The sequence below is a fragment of the Pseudopodoces humilis genome, chromosome 3 (genome assembly GCF_049639895.1).
Source record: "Pseudopodoces humilis isolate 2021_Gansu_Grassland_sample_001 chromosome 3, ASM4963989v1, whole genome shotgun sequence".
NCBI classification, from domain to species: domain Eukaryota; kingdom Metazoa; phylum Chordata; class Aves; order Passeriformes; family Paridae; genus Pseudopodoces; species Pseudopodoces humilis.
This window is the reverse complement of record NC_142202.1, coordinates 70510047-70525882: the sequence shown is the minus strand read 5'-3', so window position 1 is coordinate 70525882 and position 15836 is coordinate 70510047. Positions and strand designations below refer to the sequence as shown.

Sequence of the window (15836 nt, the reverse complement as noted above, 5' to 3'; positions counted from 1 at the left end):
TAATGTAGTCCCAACTAATTTAGAAGACTGTCAGCTATTCCCATCCAAATATTAATATGTTGGTTGACACCATAATAAAGTTCAAGTTCCCCAGTTTTGGTGTTCCAAAACAGTTTTTAGTATGAACAATATAGCCATCTTCCTCACACTTGTAGTTATTATGAATTTTCAGAGAAATCAGTATCATTCCTTATTAGCTTGCAGTAAGGGTAAAAATTTTGTTTTTTAAAAAGTTAGTTTTGCTTGTTTCAGCTAGCAATGTTCATTATTGCCATCTTATCCGTTCCCTATAATTAGTTAGTACTGGCAATACATACATAGAATAAGAAATTAGTAATTGGACTGTGTTACTCATTATTGTTGCATCTGATAGGGAAATTTATAGTTGGTTTTGTTATCGCTAAAGCACTTTACCTGTCTGAGCTGTATGAACTTAATGCAGCTCTTAATGTTGCTCTTTACTTGTTTTGGTTCTGCTGGTTGAAAAAAGTCCTCAAAGGGAGGAGAAAAAGACAGCCATCAACTTTCTCATTAGTAAATTACTTCACTGTCTAGTAGAACCTAAACCTCAACAATAAAAAACTTAAGCTTTAGGTAATGACCACAGACTTGCCTATTTGAAGGCCACTGGTGAAAGATAACTGTGTGAGGCCACAGGTCTTGGGTGGTGGTACAGCCACTTGTCAGTTGACTGAGTGACATTGGTTAAGAGAGGTAGGCAAAGACAAGGGTTCCATGGATTTTTGTTAGACTGCACTGTAAGTCAGCTCTACATCTTCCCCAGTTTAGGGTCTGTGTTTTTCATGGTTTTTGTTATTTTTCATTTGCTTGGGCAAGCCTTGCCTGCTGCACTGGCATTAAGTAGGTTCTGTGTGGCTTCCCCGAGCCAAGACTGTGTAGGCTGTTGATTAAGAAAAAAATAACTAACTTAACGCTTTTCCAGCTGGAGGAGGAAGTGACTCCATAAAAAAAAATTAAAAAAACAAAAAAATTCCTTATTTTCTTCAGTAGCCAAAGGGCCTGACACACCGCAGGCCGGGCACCCCGGCCAGCTGCAGCAGGCTGACCTCGTATCTCCCCCGCCTCCGCGCTGGGCCCTCAGACGCTCCGAAGTGAGCCTTGCGTGGTCCTTCCTGTTGAAGCTGTTCCACCTCATATAAGTCATTAAGCGTTAATTAGAAGAGGACTAGTTGAGCATTCATTAAACATTAAATACTAATTGAGCGCCTGGGGAGAGCGCCGGCACCATTCGGCCGTGGAGTCATTCTCAGGCCGGTCCGGCCGGGGCCGGGGGGGGAGCCCCGGCCGCCCGCAGCCGTGCCCGGGGCGGCCAGGCACAGTCAGCCGGCACAGACGGCAACCAGCCGCTCCCGCCGGGGCGAGGTGGAAGATGCGGGTTCATCTCCCCGCAGGGCTTTTAACCCAGAAGTCCCACGGGGGTGCCGGCCCCCGCGCACTTCCCGGGCTTCGGGGAAAGCCACTCCTGCTCCCGGCACCTCCGAGCGGCCGGCAGCTGGGGGCGGCCGGGTCGCGGCGGCTCCCCACGCTGCGCTGCCCCGCGGCCGTCGAGCCGGGCGGGGACGAGCCGGTGCCCCTGTCCTGCGCTGCCCCTCAGGCCGGGCAGCCCGCACTGCAGCTCGCCGGGGTGGCGGCGGCGCGAACCGCCCGCCTCCAACCTTCGCTGCTTCTCCCTCAACATCAAAGGGCGTCGGTTTTGCCCGGGGCGGCGTTTTGCCCTCAATAACAAGGCGGCGGCCGCAGCGCGGGCTGCTGGGGCACGTACGGGGCGCGGCGCCCTCTCGCGCCCCGCCCCCCCCCCCGCGGCCTCACCCGTCGCCGGGGGCGCCCGCGCTCCCCGCTGCCCCGCGGCCCTCGCCGGGGGCCGGTCCAGCGCTGCCGCCGCCCCTCCCTCCGCGGCCGGGAGGGGCGGCCCGGCCAGGTAGAGCTGGTGCCCGCGGCGGGGCGGTGGCCCGGGGCGGGCTGCGGGGGCGGACCCAGGCGGAGCGCACAGACGGCCGGCGCCGGGGCAGCTGTGCGGGTAGCGGCGGGGTGCGTGCGGCGGCTTCGCTCAGGGGCCGCCGAGCCCAGCCCAGGCGGGCGGTGAGTGTCGGGCGCTTGGCGGGGTGAGGAGGTGAGGCGAGGTCGCGGCGCAGCCGGCGGCGGGCAAAGCCCACCACGGCATTTTCCTCCTGCTTGTCCCGTTTTGGGACTGGGGGGGGACAGCGGCAGCCTTGGGTGGCTTCGCCCTCCTGGTAACGCGCGGGACGGGGGCCGTGAATCCTCCGGTGAGATGGTGCTGGGCCGCCTCTCCGCAGCCGTACCTGCGGGGAAGGGATCGGCGGCCGCGGGGCTGCGCGGAGGGCGCGGGGGCTTCGGCGCCGACCCGCCCTGGGAGCTGGGGGGACCCCGGGCACTGTCGGTGTGCTGGGCACTGGCAAGCGAGCTGGGCGTCTGCAGCAAGAAACAAGGTGGAAACTGCCGGAGCAGGGTCCGTGCTGCCGAGGGAACCAGCTCTCCTCGGGAGGTCTGGTACGCCGGGGTAGAAAATACTCGCGGTGTTTTGAAATAGACGTCTCAAAACAAGTATTCATCGTACCGGCATGTAAAAAGGGCTAATGTATTAAAATGCAAATATACATGTGTACTCTGCGATGCTGTTGCGTGTTTCCTGTTTACCGTGTTAATTAGAAGTTGTAAGGCAGAACTTCAGTAAGAGTAATCCAGGGTAGTATTTGACCCAGTAACGCTCACTGAATGATGCAGTGGCTTGTATAATACTGGGGCTTTTAGCCCAAAACACAAGCCAAATGTTTACTGAACTTCATTAATGAGAAATGTATGAATTTTAAGACAACTTACACCTTTGAAGCTATTCTCTACTGGCACAAGTGTGAAAACTGACTCAGTCAGTATGGAGAGAGAGTTAAACTCCCCACTCTTGTTTTTGTAAGGAAAATTTTGACCATGAAGATTGACATTGGTCTTGCAGGCACCAGGATCCTTTTCTGTAACACTTTGGGTGATGTTAGTTAAAAAGTTTGAGATTTGGGCCATATAAAACTGCCATTATAAGGCAGGATGAACTCACTTGTAAATAAATGCAGGCAAAAACATTCAGAAGCATTGTGGAGTCTTAATAGTTTTTCAAGAGTTTTGTTGTTCTTGTTCTTTTTTTAAGAGCTAGTATGGTTCAGTAAACTGCTTTGTTTACATTCACATTGTCCTAAAACAAATAAATGTATTATAGAAACAGTTTTGACATTAACCAAATGTTTGTTTGTTTGGTTTTGTAGTCCACCTCACACCTTCCAGATTCTTCCAGAGAAGAAAATAAAAAGAAACCTGTTTTGGAAAGACTTGGAAATTTGTTTGGTACAGGGAAGAGGAAGAATGTCAAAAGTTCAGTAGAACACACTTCACATCATAAGGGAGAGAAGTCAGGTTCTCCTCACGGGGCACAGGCAGTGTACTGTAAGCACTTCCGAGAAGGACACGAAGCTCCTCAAGTACAGAAACAAGTGAGAAATGTAAGTGCCCCTTCTGAGGCACAGGAATATAATTTCAGTGGGGAAGTAAGACCGCTGTATCACGATACAATTTCAGAATGGAGTAGTAGGGGAGTCTCTTCTGACAGTGAGTGGTCAGCAGATTGGAGTGGCAGCAGTGAAACCATTAAAAACTCTTTCTGTGAGAGCAGCCTGAATGTGGAAACACTAGGATTGGAGAAGGAATCTGTCACAGATATAAATAATTCTACAACTCCAGATTTCATACAGAGCTTGAGAAATTTGTCTAGTGAAGACTTAGAAAAGAGTATCTTAAGTCACAAGCAGCTTGTGAACACGTGGGTGTCTGAGGAGCCTGGGCATGCAAAACCAAAGGATTTGCCATACGAGTTGGAATCTGCAGCAGCTGAACACGCATATTCTGCTAGAGTGTTAACAGTTGATATCTATCTAAGAAAAACAGACGAACTCCTTAATGAACCCGTGACTCTTAAATCAGAAGAAATTTGTAGTGATTTGGACACAATGGATAAAAAATCTGCTAGTAAAAGATCTGGAAAACGGAGAAAGTCTCAGTCATCTAGTGACATTCCAAATGGAGAGAGAAACCAGACTGAGAATACTGCAAGAGAAGAATCCGTTTTTGAAGATGATGCCCATTCTGAGGTGTTTTCAGACAAGATAATAAACTCTGAACGAAAAGTGAGGTCTCTTCAACAGACTCCTGAAAGAAATTCCTCTTCCTCAGGTAGCAATCAGGACCTAAAAGTTGGATCTGCTCACAAAGGGGCATCTAAAGCTGAGGCTGACAAGGGCAAGCAGCAGATCTCAAGCACAACATCTGCAAGGAGAAGATCATATAAAAAGAATCAGTCAGATACTGTACCTATTTCCCCTACTGGTTTGAAGAGTCAGGTGAAAGATTACTCTTCAAAAAGGCAACCTTTAGCATCGCCAGAGGCTAACCCAGTAACAAAAAGAACTTCAGTGGAAAAGGGAGCTATACCTGTGGCTTTTGGGGAAGACAGTTTGGAGTCTCCAAAAGCTTCTTTGGCTGCTAAGACAGAAGACAATGCCTTTGCTTTTGCTGAAGGCAGAAATGATACCAAGGCAGTAAAGCATGGTAATGGTCCAGATGGAAGAGCTTTCTTGCATACTGATGGGATTAAAAATGGAGACCTGTGTCTGTCAGGTGAGAGACAGACAAATTCTGATTTAGACACCTCAAAGCTGAAGAGCTTGGATGCTTCCAGAACAGTCACGACAAAGATTAGCCTGTAAGTAACAAACAAGTTTACCTTGTCCTTGTAGCTGTAATTTTGCTTGTGTCTGTGTTTAGAATTCCATGGCAACACTAGCTGTGTATCTGTTACCTGTCTAAATTGTTATTGTCAGTTAAAAACTGCCTTTTTTTTAAAAAAAAAGCTGTAATTAAAGCTGCTACTTAACAAGCACTGTAGTCTACATTTATTAGAAAAATAATTCCTTTTTTATTTTTTTAATGGATAGGGAATGTCTTTGTTAATTCCATTATATGGAATAATTTAACATATATAAAAAGTGCTCAGTCATCATTGTTATGGATCAGATTAATTCATCTATCATTGACCTTAATGTAATTTTTCTCTCTGTCACCAAATCGTAATGTGGTTGAATGTTTTTTATGTGAAAATGTTCAAATAAGAAATGTGTTGGAATTTTCTATGAAACAGCCTAAGTTCTGCTGTTATTTTATGAAGAAATGTAGAACTTGGTCATTCAAATGATATGAAAGATCACAGAGATTTGAATACATAAGGCTTCTTTCTTACATATGGGCAGGATGAATCATATAAATTTTGATGCATGTGAATAACATCAGGTGTTTGCTGAATTATGCAATATATTGGTTTTCAGTTCTTGATTTTGCACTTGAAGAAACTGTCTCTGTCGAACAGGTGATCAAACCTTTCCTTAGGATTGCAAAGAAGCGGCTGTATTTATCAAGTTCACTGTTATCACTAGTATGAGACCAGTGATCGATTACTTGATACTATTGCATTCTCATCCACCGGGAATGATTTGTTTGCATTATTCTTCTCTGTTGTGTGGTTGTCACAGATGTGTACTGTGTGCTATTACACTCCTCGTTCCAGCATATTCAGTTACAGGTGTCGGGGTACACTGAATCCCGTAGGCCCACCTGGGCTACATTGGGCATTCATAATTGTTGTGTTGGAGGAATGCGGAGGCTCAATGAGATGGTTTAAGAGACACCTCTGTTTCCATTTATGCTTCCCACATCTGAGAAGCACAGGAGCAATTTCCTTTGCATAATTTGCAATACTCTGCATCTGAGTTGTTAATTTGTAACTTAAGTTTAAAAAGCCTAATATCAAAAGTTAAACTGAGGCATTTTTGTACTTGGTGATGCTTTGCCATCTGGCAGTATAGATCACAAATGTTAAAACTCTTGAGTTTGTATCTTCACAGCTTCAAAGGAAAGGTATCTTTCATATTGTTTTTTCTCTGTGTCACTGTCATTAGTGATAATGAAGTTATCAACGCCTGCATAGCTGGATTTCATTTTTTTTCTCCACTTTTCTCCTTCTTTTTAATCTCCTGGGCTTGCTGTACAGTGAATTATCTTTTACTGTACTCGTAAAGTAACAGATAAATACCCTGTCCAAAAGACCCAAATTTTAAGGAAAAAACAGCCTGTTCTATTTCATCCCATTTTGTGGGGTGTGTGACACTGTGTCTTGGCCTTATCTGCTGCCATAGGAACTTTAGCCCTGGGTGGGGACTGCTGTGCTGCCTGCAAGGTTTCTGATGCATCTGATAGCTGTCATTGCACAGCACCGCACCATTTCTTTGGCCAGAGTTACATGCTCAGTGATCTGGTATAATTTATAGTCATTCATTAGAACATTTGAACTATAAACCTGGATGTGGATTAAGCTGCTGTAAAAGGGAAAGGAAAAGATAGTGCCATTACTAGAAGACAGTGTGGTTTTGTTCTCCAGTTTTTGTTTTGAACAGATAACTTTTTCATTTTCAAAGGTTAAAAAGTCATTGTTAGGTAGTTCACATTAATTCCTTTCTGGCTGAAAAATATCCATTTACTTAGAGATTCCTTGGCCCCTTGTAAGATGGATTTTATATAATACAAGTAGTTTTCCCTTAAAAATCCATGATGTCTCTTACTTATGCCATTGTGCCAATTCTGGGAGTCAGGTTTCTTTAGAGACAATTTCAAAACAAGTCAGTTTCTCCAATCCCCCCCCAAAAATGCAGGTTTCCTCTAAATAAAGATAGCATTTTCTCTCTCTTTTTCATTTACATCTGTGTACAGGATAACTTGAAAATTACAGGATACTTTGCTTCTAGCTTTTGAAAGGAAAACCTCTCAGATTTGAGACAAAAATGAGGTTGATCGTAAATCTTAGTTGGGAAATAAAACCTCAGGCAGTAGTTACTTTGATGTGCTTAGTGGAAAACTTGGCTTTGGTTGTCATACTTTATGTTCAGACATGGTTTTGTAGCTGCCTTTATATTTAAGCCTATTTGTTGAATTATTCTTCTCTTTTCACATGCCATTTTTCTTTGCTCACCTCAATCTGATATTTTGGCATCAGTGTCTTTTTGGCACCACTTGCATGCTTGGTGTGTGACTCACCTTTCATTTTTGACTGTGGGAGAGGTTTAACTGCTTGCCTCCACAGTTTAGCTGCAAGGTGTAGCCAAAGAGAAGGACATTGGTATTTCTCTTGTGCCTGCTTGTTCCTGGCATTGCAGATCAGGAATGGGTAAGAGTCAGCCACAGTGGACTCTTTGTAAGAAAGCATTTGTACTGTTTTTTCCCCGTACAAGATGAGAGGCTTAAAGGATTCTCTCAAACAACATCTTCTTCTAAACAAACTTAGAAACTCAGTTCTTGCAATAAACTGCATCTTTTTACTGTATTTTAAATTGGTATTTTGTAGTTTTGAAAAGGTGTCATGAAAAGATTAGGGAGGCCAGCTGTGATAAGTGGAGCTGCACGGCTGAGCTTTCTCATGCTCTTTGGTCTCAGCTTGTTTAGCTGGTCCTGTTGTGCAGAAATACTGCGGAATACAAAATACAAAGTGTTGAAGTGCTTGTTTCTGCATAAATTTGCAAAGCTTAAAACTATACCTTTGAGGGGTGAGCTCTTCATCTAAAATAGGTTTTAAGTGTGGCTGATGAGTATCACTGTTAGCCATTAAACTTGCTTGCATCAGGGCATGCAGAGAGACATGGATTTTATGGGGAAGATACGTGTTGTTATGTTGAAGTAAATGCATTTAGTAGCACAAGTGACAGGCTGACAAAAGGGTGGTATGGGAATGAATTTGTTGAGATAATTGGGCCATTAGTGTTATCTATTGAAAATACAGGTAAAAGAAAAGGATAAGTACTTTTTTTTTCCCTCTCTGATTGGAAAAGGATATGAAAGGTCCTGGTGACCTGAAATTCAGCCCATATCAGTAGTGCATCATTGTACCAGGTGAAGGCTGAGCTTGTGCTGTGCTCCATAGGCAGGAGCATAGCCAGCAGGTCAAAGGACAAGACACTTGGTGCTCATGAGTCTATGTCTGGGTAACTCTGTTGAGTTGTAGCCCTTCCTTCCCTTCCATCTCTCTTCTGCTCTAAGATTTGTTCCCAAATTGGAATTAGTCCAGCAGCGAGACATTAAAGAAGGTGACAGTTCTGGAGCAAATAATGTATAAGGAGAAGCTGAAGAAACTTGCTTTCTTCACCTGTAAGAAGAGAAGGATACAGGTAGACCTCAGACATCTCTCACTACCTATAGAGAAGGCAGAGGCAGATTTGTCCCTGAGCTGTGGAATGAAGGAACAATAGCCACAGCTGCAAGTTGTAACAGTAAAGTTTTAATGGGATATAAGGCAAAAATAACTCACAGCAACTGTGGTTGCCCTGCTGCAATGCTTCACTTGGAAGGTTGTGAAATCTTGACCCTTGAAGTTATTCAAAACTTGGTCAGAGCCTTCAGGAACTTGATCTAACTTTGAAATTGTCCCTGTTTTGAGTAGGAAGTTAGTTGGGCTAGCTGATCTTTAGAGGTCCCTTTCAACTCGTATTAGTTTTCCAAAGAGAAAAGTCATAGAACAATTTAGCTTTTAAAAGTTTAGAAAAAAGCAACTGTAGTTCAAATGAAAAGTAGTGCCTTAATATATTTAATTTTACGCTGTATGATAGTTCCCTTCATACCTTCCGTCTTTCAGGAACATTTTGTTTTTCTGTTTTTCCTTAAGTTTTCTAAGTGTGTTTTATTAGCACCCGTCTGAAGTATGGCCAGTGGATTTTAAGTTTGCTATTTCCTCTTTTATTGATCATGCATTCTTCATAAGAGCCTTCCAATTGTGAACCAGTTTGAGTAGGCTGGTAGTTACAGGGAGCAGTGTTGGGAAGGCTTCTCTGAAATGTCATGATGATAAGAAGGACATGGAACTGTTGGAGCAAGTCCAGAGGAGGCTACAAAGCACCTTCCCTATGGAGACAGGCTGAGAGAGTTGGGGCTTCTCAGCGAAGACAATTGCATGGAGGCCTCATAAAAACCTTCCAGTACCTGAAGGGGAGGGGGTCTACAGGGAAGCTGAAAAGGGACTCTTTGCCAAGAACTGTAGTGATAGGACAGGGAGTACTGGGTGCAAACTGAGAGACAGGAAATTTATGTTGGATATTAGGAAAAAACCTTTTACTGTGAGGGTGGTGAGACACTACCAAAGGTTGCGTGCGGAGGTTGAGGATGCCCCATCCCTGGCAGTGTTCAAAGCCAGATTGGATAAGGCTTTGAGCAACCTGGTCTAGTGGGATGTGTCCCTGCCCATGACAGGGGAGTTGGGACTAGGTGATATTTTAAGATCCATTGCAGCCTGTTAATAGTCTATGATTCCATGATTTTTAACAGTTACTCTCTGTATAGATTCTTAGGTAACTATTCTCGAATCCTCCTGTTATTTCAGTAAGTTTGTTCCTTATGGTATTCCCAAGAAATAAAGCTTGTACGATGTAGAGTCTTGGATTAGAAGGGTTTAATTTCTTATGTGGGATGGATCACTTCAGGAAGGGGGAAAGCATCTCACTTTTTGTGTTGTTCCTGTATCTCACACCTCTTTCCTGGGCTAAAAAGCTGCCTGAGAACTTAGTGAACACAGTTTATGTAGGTAAAAGAAAGAAGAAAGCACTTAAACACCAGAATCATGTATTGATTGGTAGAGTACTTGGGACCCTGGAGATTGCTGCAAGCTATTTTCTTTTTATCTACCACCTTTGTCAGTTTTCATGTAGGACAGTTCTACCTGTCCTCCTACTGCTGAGTGTCCCCAGATTCCTCTTTGGAGAACAGGACTGTCTTTGAGGTGATGGTGGGCTCCTTTGCACTCCTTAAATCTGACTGATAAATTTTGAAGCCATCTGTCTTGCATCCTCACAGTTGGTCATAATGTACGGTGTGCAGTAGCAAGCTACACGGACAAATCATTTTTTCTGGTTTTAGGTATTCAGAGAAAAGAGCTTGAAACACTCGGCTGTGCATCATCAGCCTTCTGATGCACACAGGAGTACTGTGTGCATGTACTTGTACGTGCTTCTCTGTCCATTCTGATAGAAAAGTTTTGTGTTTCCAAATTCAGTTATTGTAAAATTATTAGGCTTGGTTTACACAATTTAAATTGTTAGCTAAGTTCAACTGAAGGAAGTGGAAGAGTCCTCTCATGTGGTGTTTGCTTAGCCAAGGTGCTGATGCAGTGCTTGGGGACAGCTAACACTTTCTGCAAGCATTCATGAGACTGGAAGAGTTCTTTCACTCAATTTGAGGTTGCTTCCGTAGTGTAGGTGTAAAGGCTGCAAAGAATCTGGGCAGATGTCTTCAAAACTCATCGGAGAGAATATGCAAATGTTAACCAACTCATTATCACCTTAATGAATTGGGATTTGTTTTCTAAACTCTGTAGGGAATTGCATGTTTATAATTTATTCTGCCTATTCACTACTAAATTTTAATGTCTGTCAGTCATAAGTAGTTGAGTTCTCTGCCTCAATTGCAGAGGCTGTAGGCTGCTGTGTTTGTTTTACTAATCTTAAAGAACTAAATACATGTTTGAAATACATACTCCTTATTTAGTGTCTAATTTTTTTAATCCATATAGTTACTCCTCTTTTACTTGATTCCTTTTGAGATGGCAAAGTTTACAGTAAGTCTGCGGTTTATAATTCTACATTTTATTGTGTTGAAAATTGTTACAAGCCTGTTCAAGATTAATTAAAGATGTCACTCTGTGTCGCTTTGCCTCCTGTAGTCCAGCCAAACCGAAGAACATAGAGCTGAATTTTAAAACACCTACGAATCAAGACAGTTTAGAAAGTGAGCAGGACACTCTTGAAAAACCAGTTAATAAAACTAACAGCAACATTGCCAACAAAATTTCCTTGTTTGAAAACAAATGTGCTAACCAGAACCAGAGGCCTGCTGAAATCCCTGCTTCAAAAACTAGTGCTGTACCAAGCACATTTGTTGGCAGAGCAAAGCTGAAATTTGGAAAACAACCTAAAGAGAATGAACAGCCTGATAAGACATTAAATAAGCAAAGCAGTCGCCAGAAGTTATTTGAGAATGGCACACTGGAGAAAGAAAGCACTGCAGAATTAAAAGGCAAAAGTGAAGAAAGCTTTGCTGCTTACGATGATATTGGGAAGACAGCAGAACTTAAAGTAAAAGCTGCCATATCCCTTTTTAACCAAAGCAGCAAAAGTGATGCTGGTAGTGTCTCTCTGAAGCAACCAGAACCAGAATTAACCACAGCAAAGAAAGAAATTTCACCTTTTAAACTGTCTTTGCACTCACCTGTTAAAAGTGAAAATGCTCAAGATCCTTTCTACCAAAGAAATTGCACAAGCTCAGAATTCCATAGAAACGAAGAAAAAGTGCTGCCAAATACAGAGGCTTTATCACCTTGCAATAATGATAAATACCCTCTACCATCTCATCAGGTTTCCAGATCAGAATTTAAGAAGATGGAAAATGGAGATAAAAAGGTAAAGCCAGGGGATTTGAACTTTTCAGCACTGCAGTATGATGACAGCAATCAAGACAGTATATTGGAATCGGAGCACAACACCGATACACGAAAGAGCCCAGGCAAAACCTGTAATGGATCTGCTGAAGATGACAGCATTTTTGATTCCCCATCTGACATGAAGAAGTTTGCTGAAACAATAAAAAACTTAGACAGCTCAGTTTGTTTACCCCAGAAAAAGAAGAGGTCAAAGCTTCCAAAGTCTCCAGCACCCCACTTTGCAATGCCTCCCATTCATGAAGACAACTTAGAGAAAGTATTTGATCCTAGTGTATTTACTTTTGGTTTGGGACTGAGGAGGGAAAAAACACAGGATCTATTACCAGCACAACAAATTAAAATGCAAAGCCTGGAAACAATAGCCAGAGTCAGGCCCAAGCGTGCATCAACAGAGCAAAGTATCATATTCAAAGCTCTGCAGTCATGTAGAGAGGAACCTGCCTTTACTCATGAAATAAATGGAAAAGAGAACATTGATTGTACAGATGGTGAAATTAAGAGATCACGGCTTGAAAAAAGCTCCCTCTTCTCAAGCTTGCTGTCTTCTAAAGAAAAGTTTTTTGGCCCTTCTGTCAATTCAGTAAATAACACAACAGCTTTTGCAACTGACTCTTCAGGGATGCCTCCTTTACAACAGGATGTTTCTGGGCCATTCATCATGCCTCAAAAGTCTGAGGTAATAAAGATCATTCAGGAAATGAAACAATATTTGTTTACCTGCTGAATGACTGTTAATTTTGATTTTGCAATTCAGTCTCTTTCAGATATGAAGTTTCCAAGTTTTGTGGAGAAGTACCTGCAAGCAGACAGTGCAAAAAAAGAACTAAGTTTACCAATGCCCAGCTACGGCAACCCTGAGAAAAGTTTTTCGAGCTGGTTAGGGACAAGCAGATATGAATCAAATGTGCCCCCTGGTTTGTTAGATGTGGATGTAAGTATTGTGTTTTTAAAAAGCTGCCTGCAAAGTTACCCAGCTTTTATGTTTTCAAGACAATGTGCATACATTATTTTATTTCCCCTCTTTGGGATATATATAGATTACAAATGCATTGAGGTGAACTTAGGTATGGTACCAGTTTTATCTGAAAATGAAAATGAGATGACCTCTGTCAACATGATTAAGGGGTCTTTATTTTGAGACTTCCTGCAAATATGAATGGAAAGCATTTTTTTAAATATGTCTTCATACTTGATTTTGTATTATATTGAAACAAATCCTATGCTAACTTTAATTTTTTATTGCAAATTAGTAGAATGCTTTCTGTGAACTTCAGAAAGCTTCTGTTGAAGTAATCGCTCTTCTCTTCCAGCAAGACATTCAGCCATTGTACAGTTAAATAAGTAACAGAGCAAATTTTTTATTTTAGCCCTCTGTTGTATTCCTGTGCATTGGAAAAATATATGTTCTTTAAGAATACTTTAATAACTGGATAGTAGTGATTACTGAAAGTGCTGCTACAGTGGAGGGCTGTCCCTTGGTCTGATTACAAGCACCTGTTCTTCATGACTGAAGACAGACCTATGTTTTCCCCTCAAAGCAACTTTAATATGGAATATATTTGTAATTTCTGTTTTTAAGATGATGAACCTATGTCCTGTAGTATTTGCTATTTCTGTTAATGTAAGCTCTTGTTGTGACCTGAGAGGAAAACTATAATAAGGAGATCTAAGAACCATGGGAAGAAATATGTTTTCTGAAGTCTAATAGCCACATGAATGTGACCTGTGGAATTGAAGCAGCATGTAAGAAGTGTGAGAAATACTTTCTGAAGCTAATGGTTATCTGTTGTAACAGTTCTACTAAAAAGAGTGAGGTAGTAGAATCAGCTCCTTTCTTTGTCACCTTGCAGGAGACAGCCATCCATGGTACCTTGCAATTTTGAGACTGTAGATTCTTCTCTTATGGGAAGTTTCCCTAATTAGAGTGGAAATGGAAAATAGGGGGTTATTTACAGTAGTGTTTAGATTTACCAGTTAAAGAGACTTTCTTACTCTGATGGTCCTGCTTGGATTTAAAATCTTGAATTTAAAGCTAGATGTCCAGTAATCTTGAATTTAAAGCTAGATGTCCAGTACTGTGTTAGTTTGGTTTTTGCTACTTCAGCTGTTGTTCTTGAGTGGGTTTCAATTTTGCAGTAGGGTATGGAGGCCTGATATAGCAGTGGAGTGTGCCTATGGACTATAGTACCTAAGACTGCACTTGAGAGAATCCCTTTAGGCTTTGAAGGGTTTCTGGATTTCTGTGGCACTGTTGCTGCCTGAATTGTTTTGCTCAAGTTAGGAATCAAAAGTGCTTCTGTGAGGTGTACCTGCTGTGCATCTTCTACTGACTAAGAAAATGATGATGCAATGGCTAGTGGGTAATGTGAAGGAAAGAGTAAGGCCAGCCCAAAACAATGACTTTGGCATTCCTCAAAACACAGAACAAGTTTTAACAGGAATTGAAGCACAGGCTAAAAAACCAGTCATGCTTCCACATGTCTTGATGATGCCTACAAAAACCTAGTGGTGCTTAAGAGCTGTCTTGCAACCACTGCCTGCTCTGCGTGTTAACTACTATGTTCTCTTTAATTCCTTGCACATGTTGCTGGTTACCTATTTAGGAGCAGGATCTGTATTGGTCTTTCTGTTTGTGTGAATAATTCCTAGAAGAGCAGGACCCTGCCCCAGAATGAGCACTCCTGTCCTTGCTACGAAACCAAACACATAATTTCAATGCTTGCTTTATTTATTTGAAGATGACGTGATGCAACCACAGCTTTCCCATATATTCTGCATCATACAATTTTAATTTACTGCTGACTTCAACGTTGATTTAGATTTTCTGTACCTCATTGTGTTTTGTTTTGAATATTTTTAGTTTATCATTTAGTACACAGTCTCATACTCTTTGAGAAAACCTGTTACAAAGTGTTCATCACAAAACTGATTGTACTAGTTAGCTCATACATGTATGTGCCATCATGCATCCCTCAGTATTTTCATATTTTCCTTCAAAATACATCATGCTTAATGGCTTGATGTTTTTAGACATTGAAACTTATCTTTATCATTGAACAGCATATACTTTTATCAGTGGCAGTTTTTAAAGTAGTCTCTTGGTATTGAACTCCTGGCATGTATATAGGAGCTGATCAGGATGATTTTAAAGCATTTCAAATCTGGGGTTAGTCAGCTTCAGTGAGATGATAATTCTGGGTTCAAAAAAAAGCATATAAATTTATACATTTGTGACAAGATGCTGCTCTGCAAGGGGAAGTAGAGATTGAAGTGGTAAGTAGGTATAGTTGAAAGGTTACCAGCTTTTACTATTCAGAGTAGTTTGTTTTGTTCTACTAGCCCTTTTTTTATAGCTGAGTACCTTTATTGAAAATGTTTTTGATATTGTGGAGTTTTTTTGTGATTTTTCTTTTCTCACTGTCTATTAGACACTTCCAAGAAATGGACAAAGTAAAATCAATCCCAGACCTGGCAAGGTAAGATCAATTTTAATAGTTTTACTGTTCCTGTCTGTATTTAAAGCTTAGGAAGATAGAACTATATGTTACTGGTGTGTTTTTCGGTTTTGTTTTTTTTAACACAGCTGGTGATATACTGTGACTCAGACTGTCAGAAAGCTGGGATTGAAGTTTTCCATGATGTTCCAGATTGCAGTTCTTGGGTTCTTTCCCCAACAATTTTAGTTAAAGTCATCAGAGGATGGTAAGAGATCAATTTTTACTCCTCCTACAAAAATTTTTACTGTATCCAGAGATGCTTTGAAACAGAAGTGGCATGTGATTCACAGTAAGGTTGCCTTGTAAATGGCAATGTATCATGGACAGCAAGAAATAGGGCATTTTACCTCTGCAACAGGAAGTTCTGAGCTGGAAAACCTATTTTTGCTGACTAATTGAATGAGTGTTACCATCTGGCGGGGTGTGAAATTTCATCAGTTACAGGTGTGAGATGAAGTGACAGATTTTGTCCAGCTATTTTGCTCTTGAACTCCTCTGTCATTAGGGATTTTGCACAGTATTTGGATTGGGCTAAAAGGCTAGCAAATAAGTTTAAAGCCAGATCTTACTTGATTATTTTATGGCCAAAGGAATAAGATGATGCTGTAGTGATAATTGACTGTTTCTCTGACAAAATGAGGGGTTTTGCTCTAAAAACTGTATTGCTCAAGAGTAATTCAAAACGAGTTCATATCCTACTTTCTTCATAGCCTCAACAGAAGGGCCATTAGTAG

The 15836-nt window shown here is 41.8% G+C and overlaps 1 protein-coding gene across 3 annotated transcripts in view; it reads left to right on the top strand.

The window, feature by feature from the left end:
* CRYBG1 (crystallin beta-gamma domain containing 1) overlaps positions 1–15836 on the top strand; it is a 95877-nt gene that overhangs the window by 50565 nt on the left and 29476 nt on the right. For 2 of the 3 annotated variants that reach the window (XM_088053495.1, XM_088053496.1), the window contains 5 exons: positions 3294–4783; positions 10829–12281; positions 12360–12536; positions 15034–15081; positions 15189–15307. In XM_088053495.1, the coding sequence (XP_087909621.1) occupies positions 3294–4783; positions 10829–12281; positions 12360–12536; positions 15034–15081; positions 15189–15307 (3287 nt within the window). Of the gene's footprint in view, positions 1–2002; positions 2101–3293; positions 4784–10828; positions 12282–12359; positions 12537–15033; positions 15082–15188; positions 15308–15836 lie in introns of those variants that run through there. The other variant, XM_005518244.3, reaches the window with a different exon arrangement.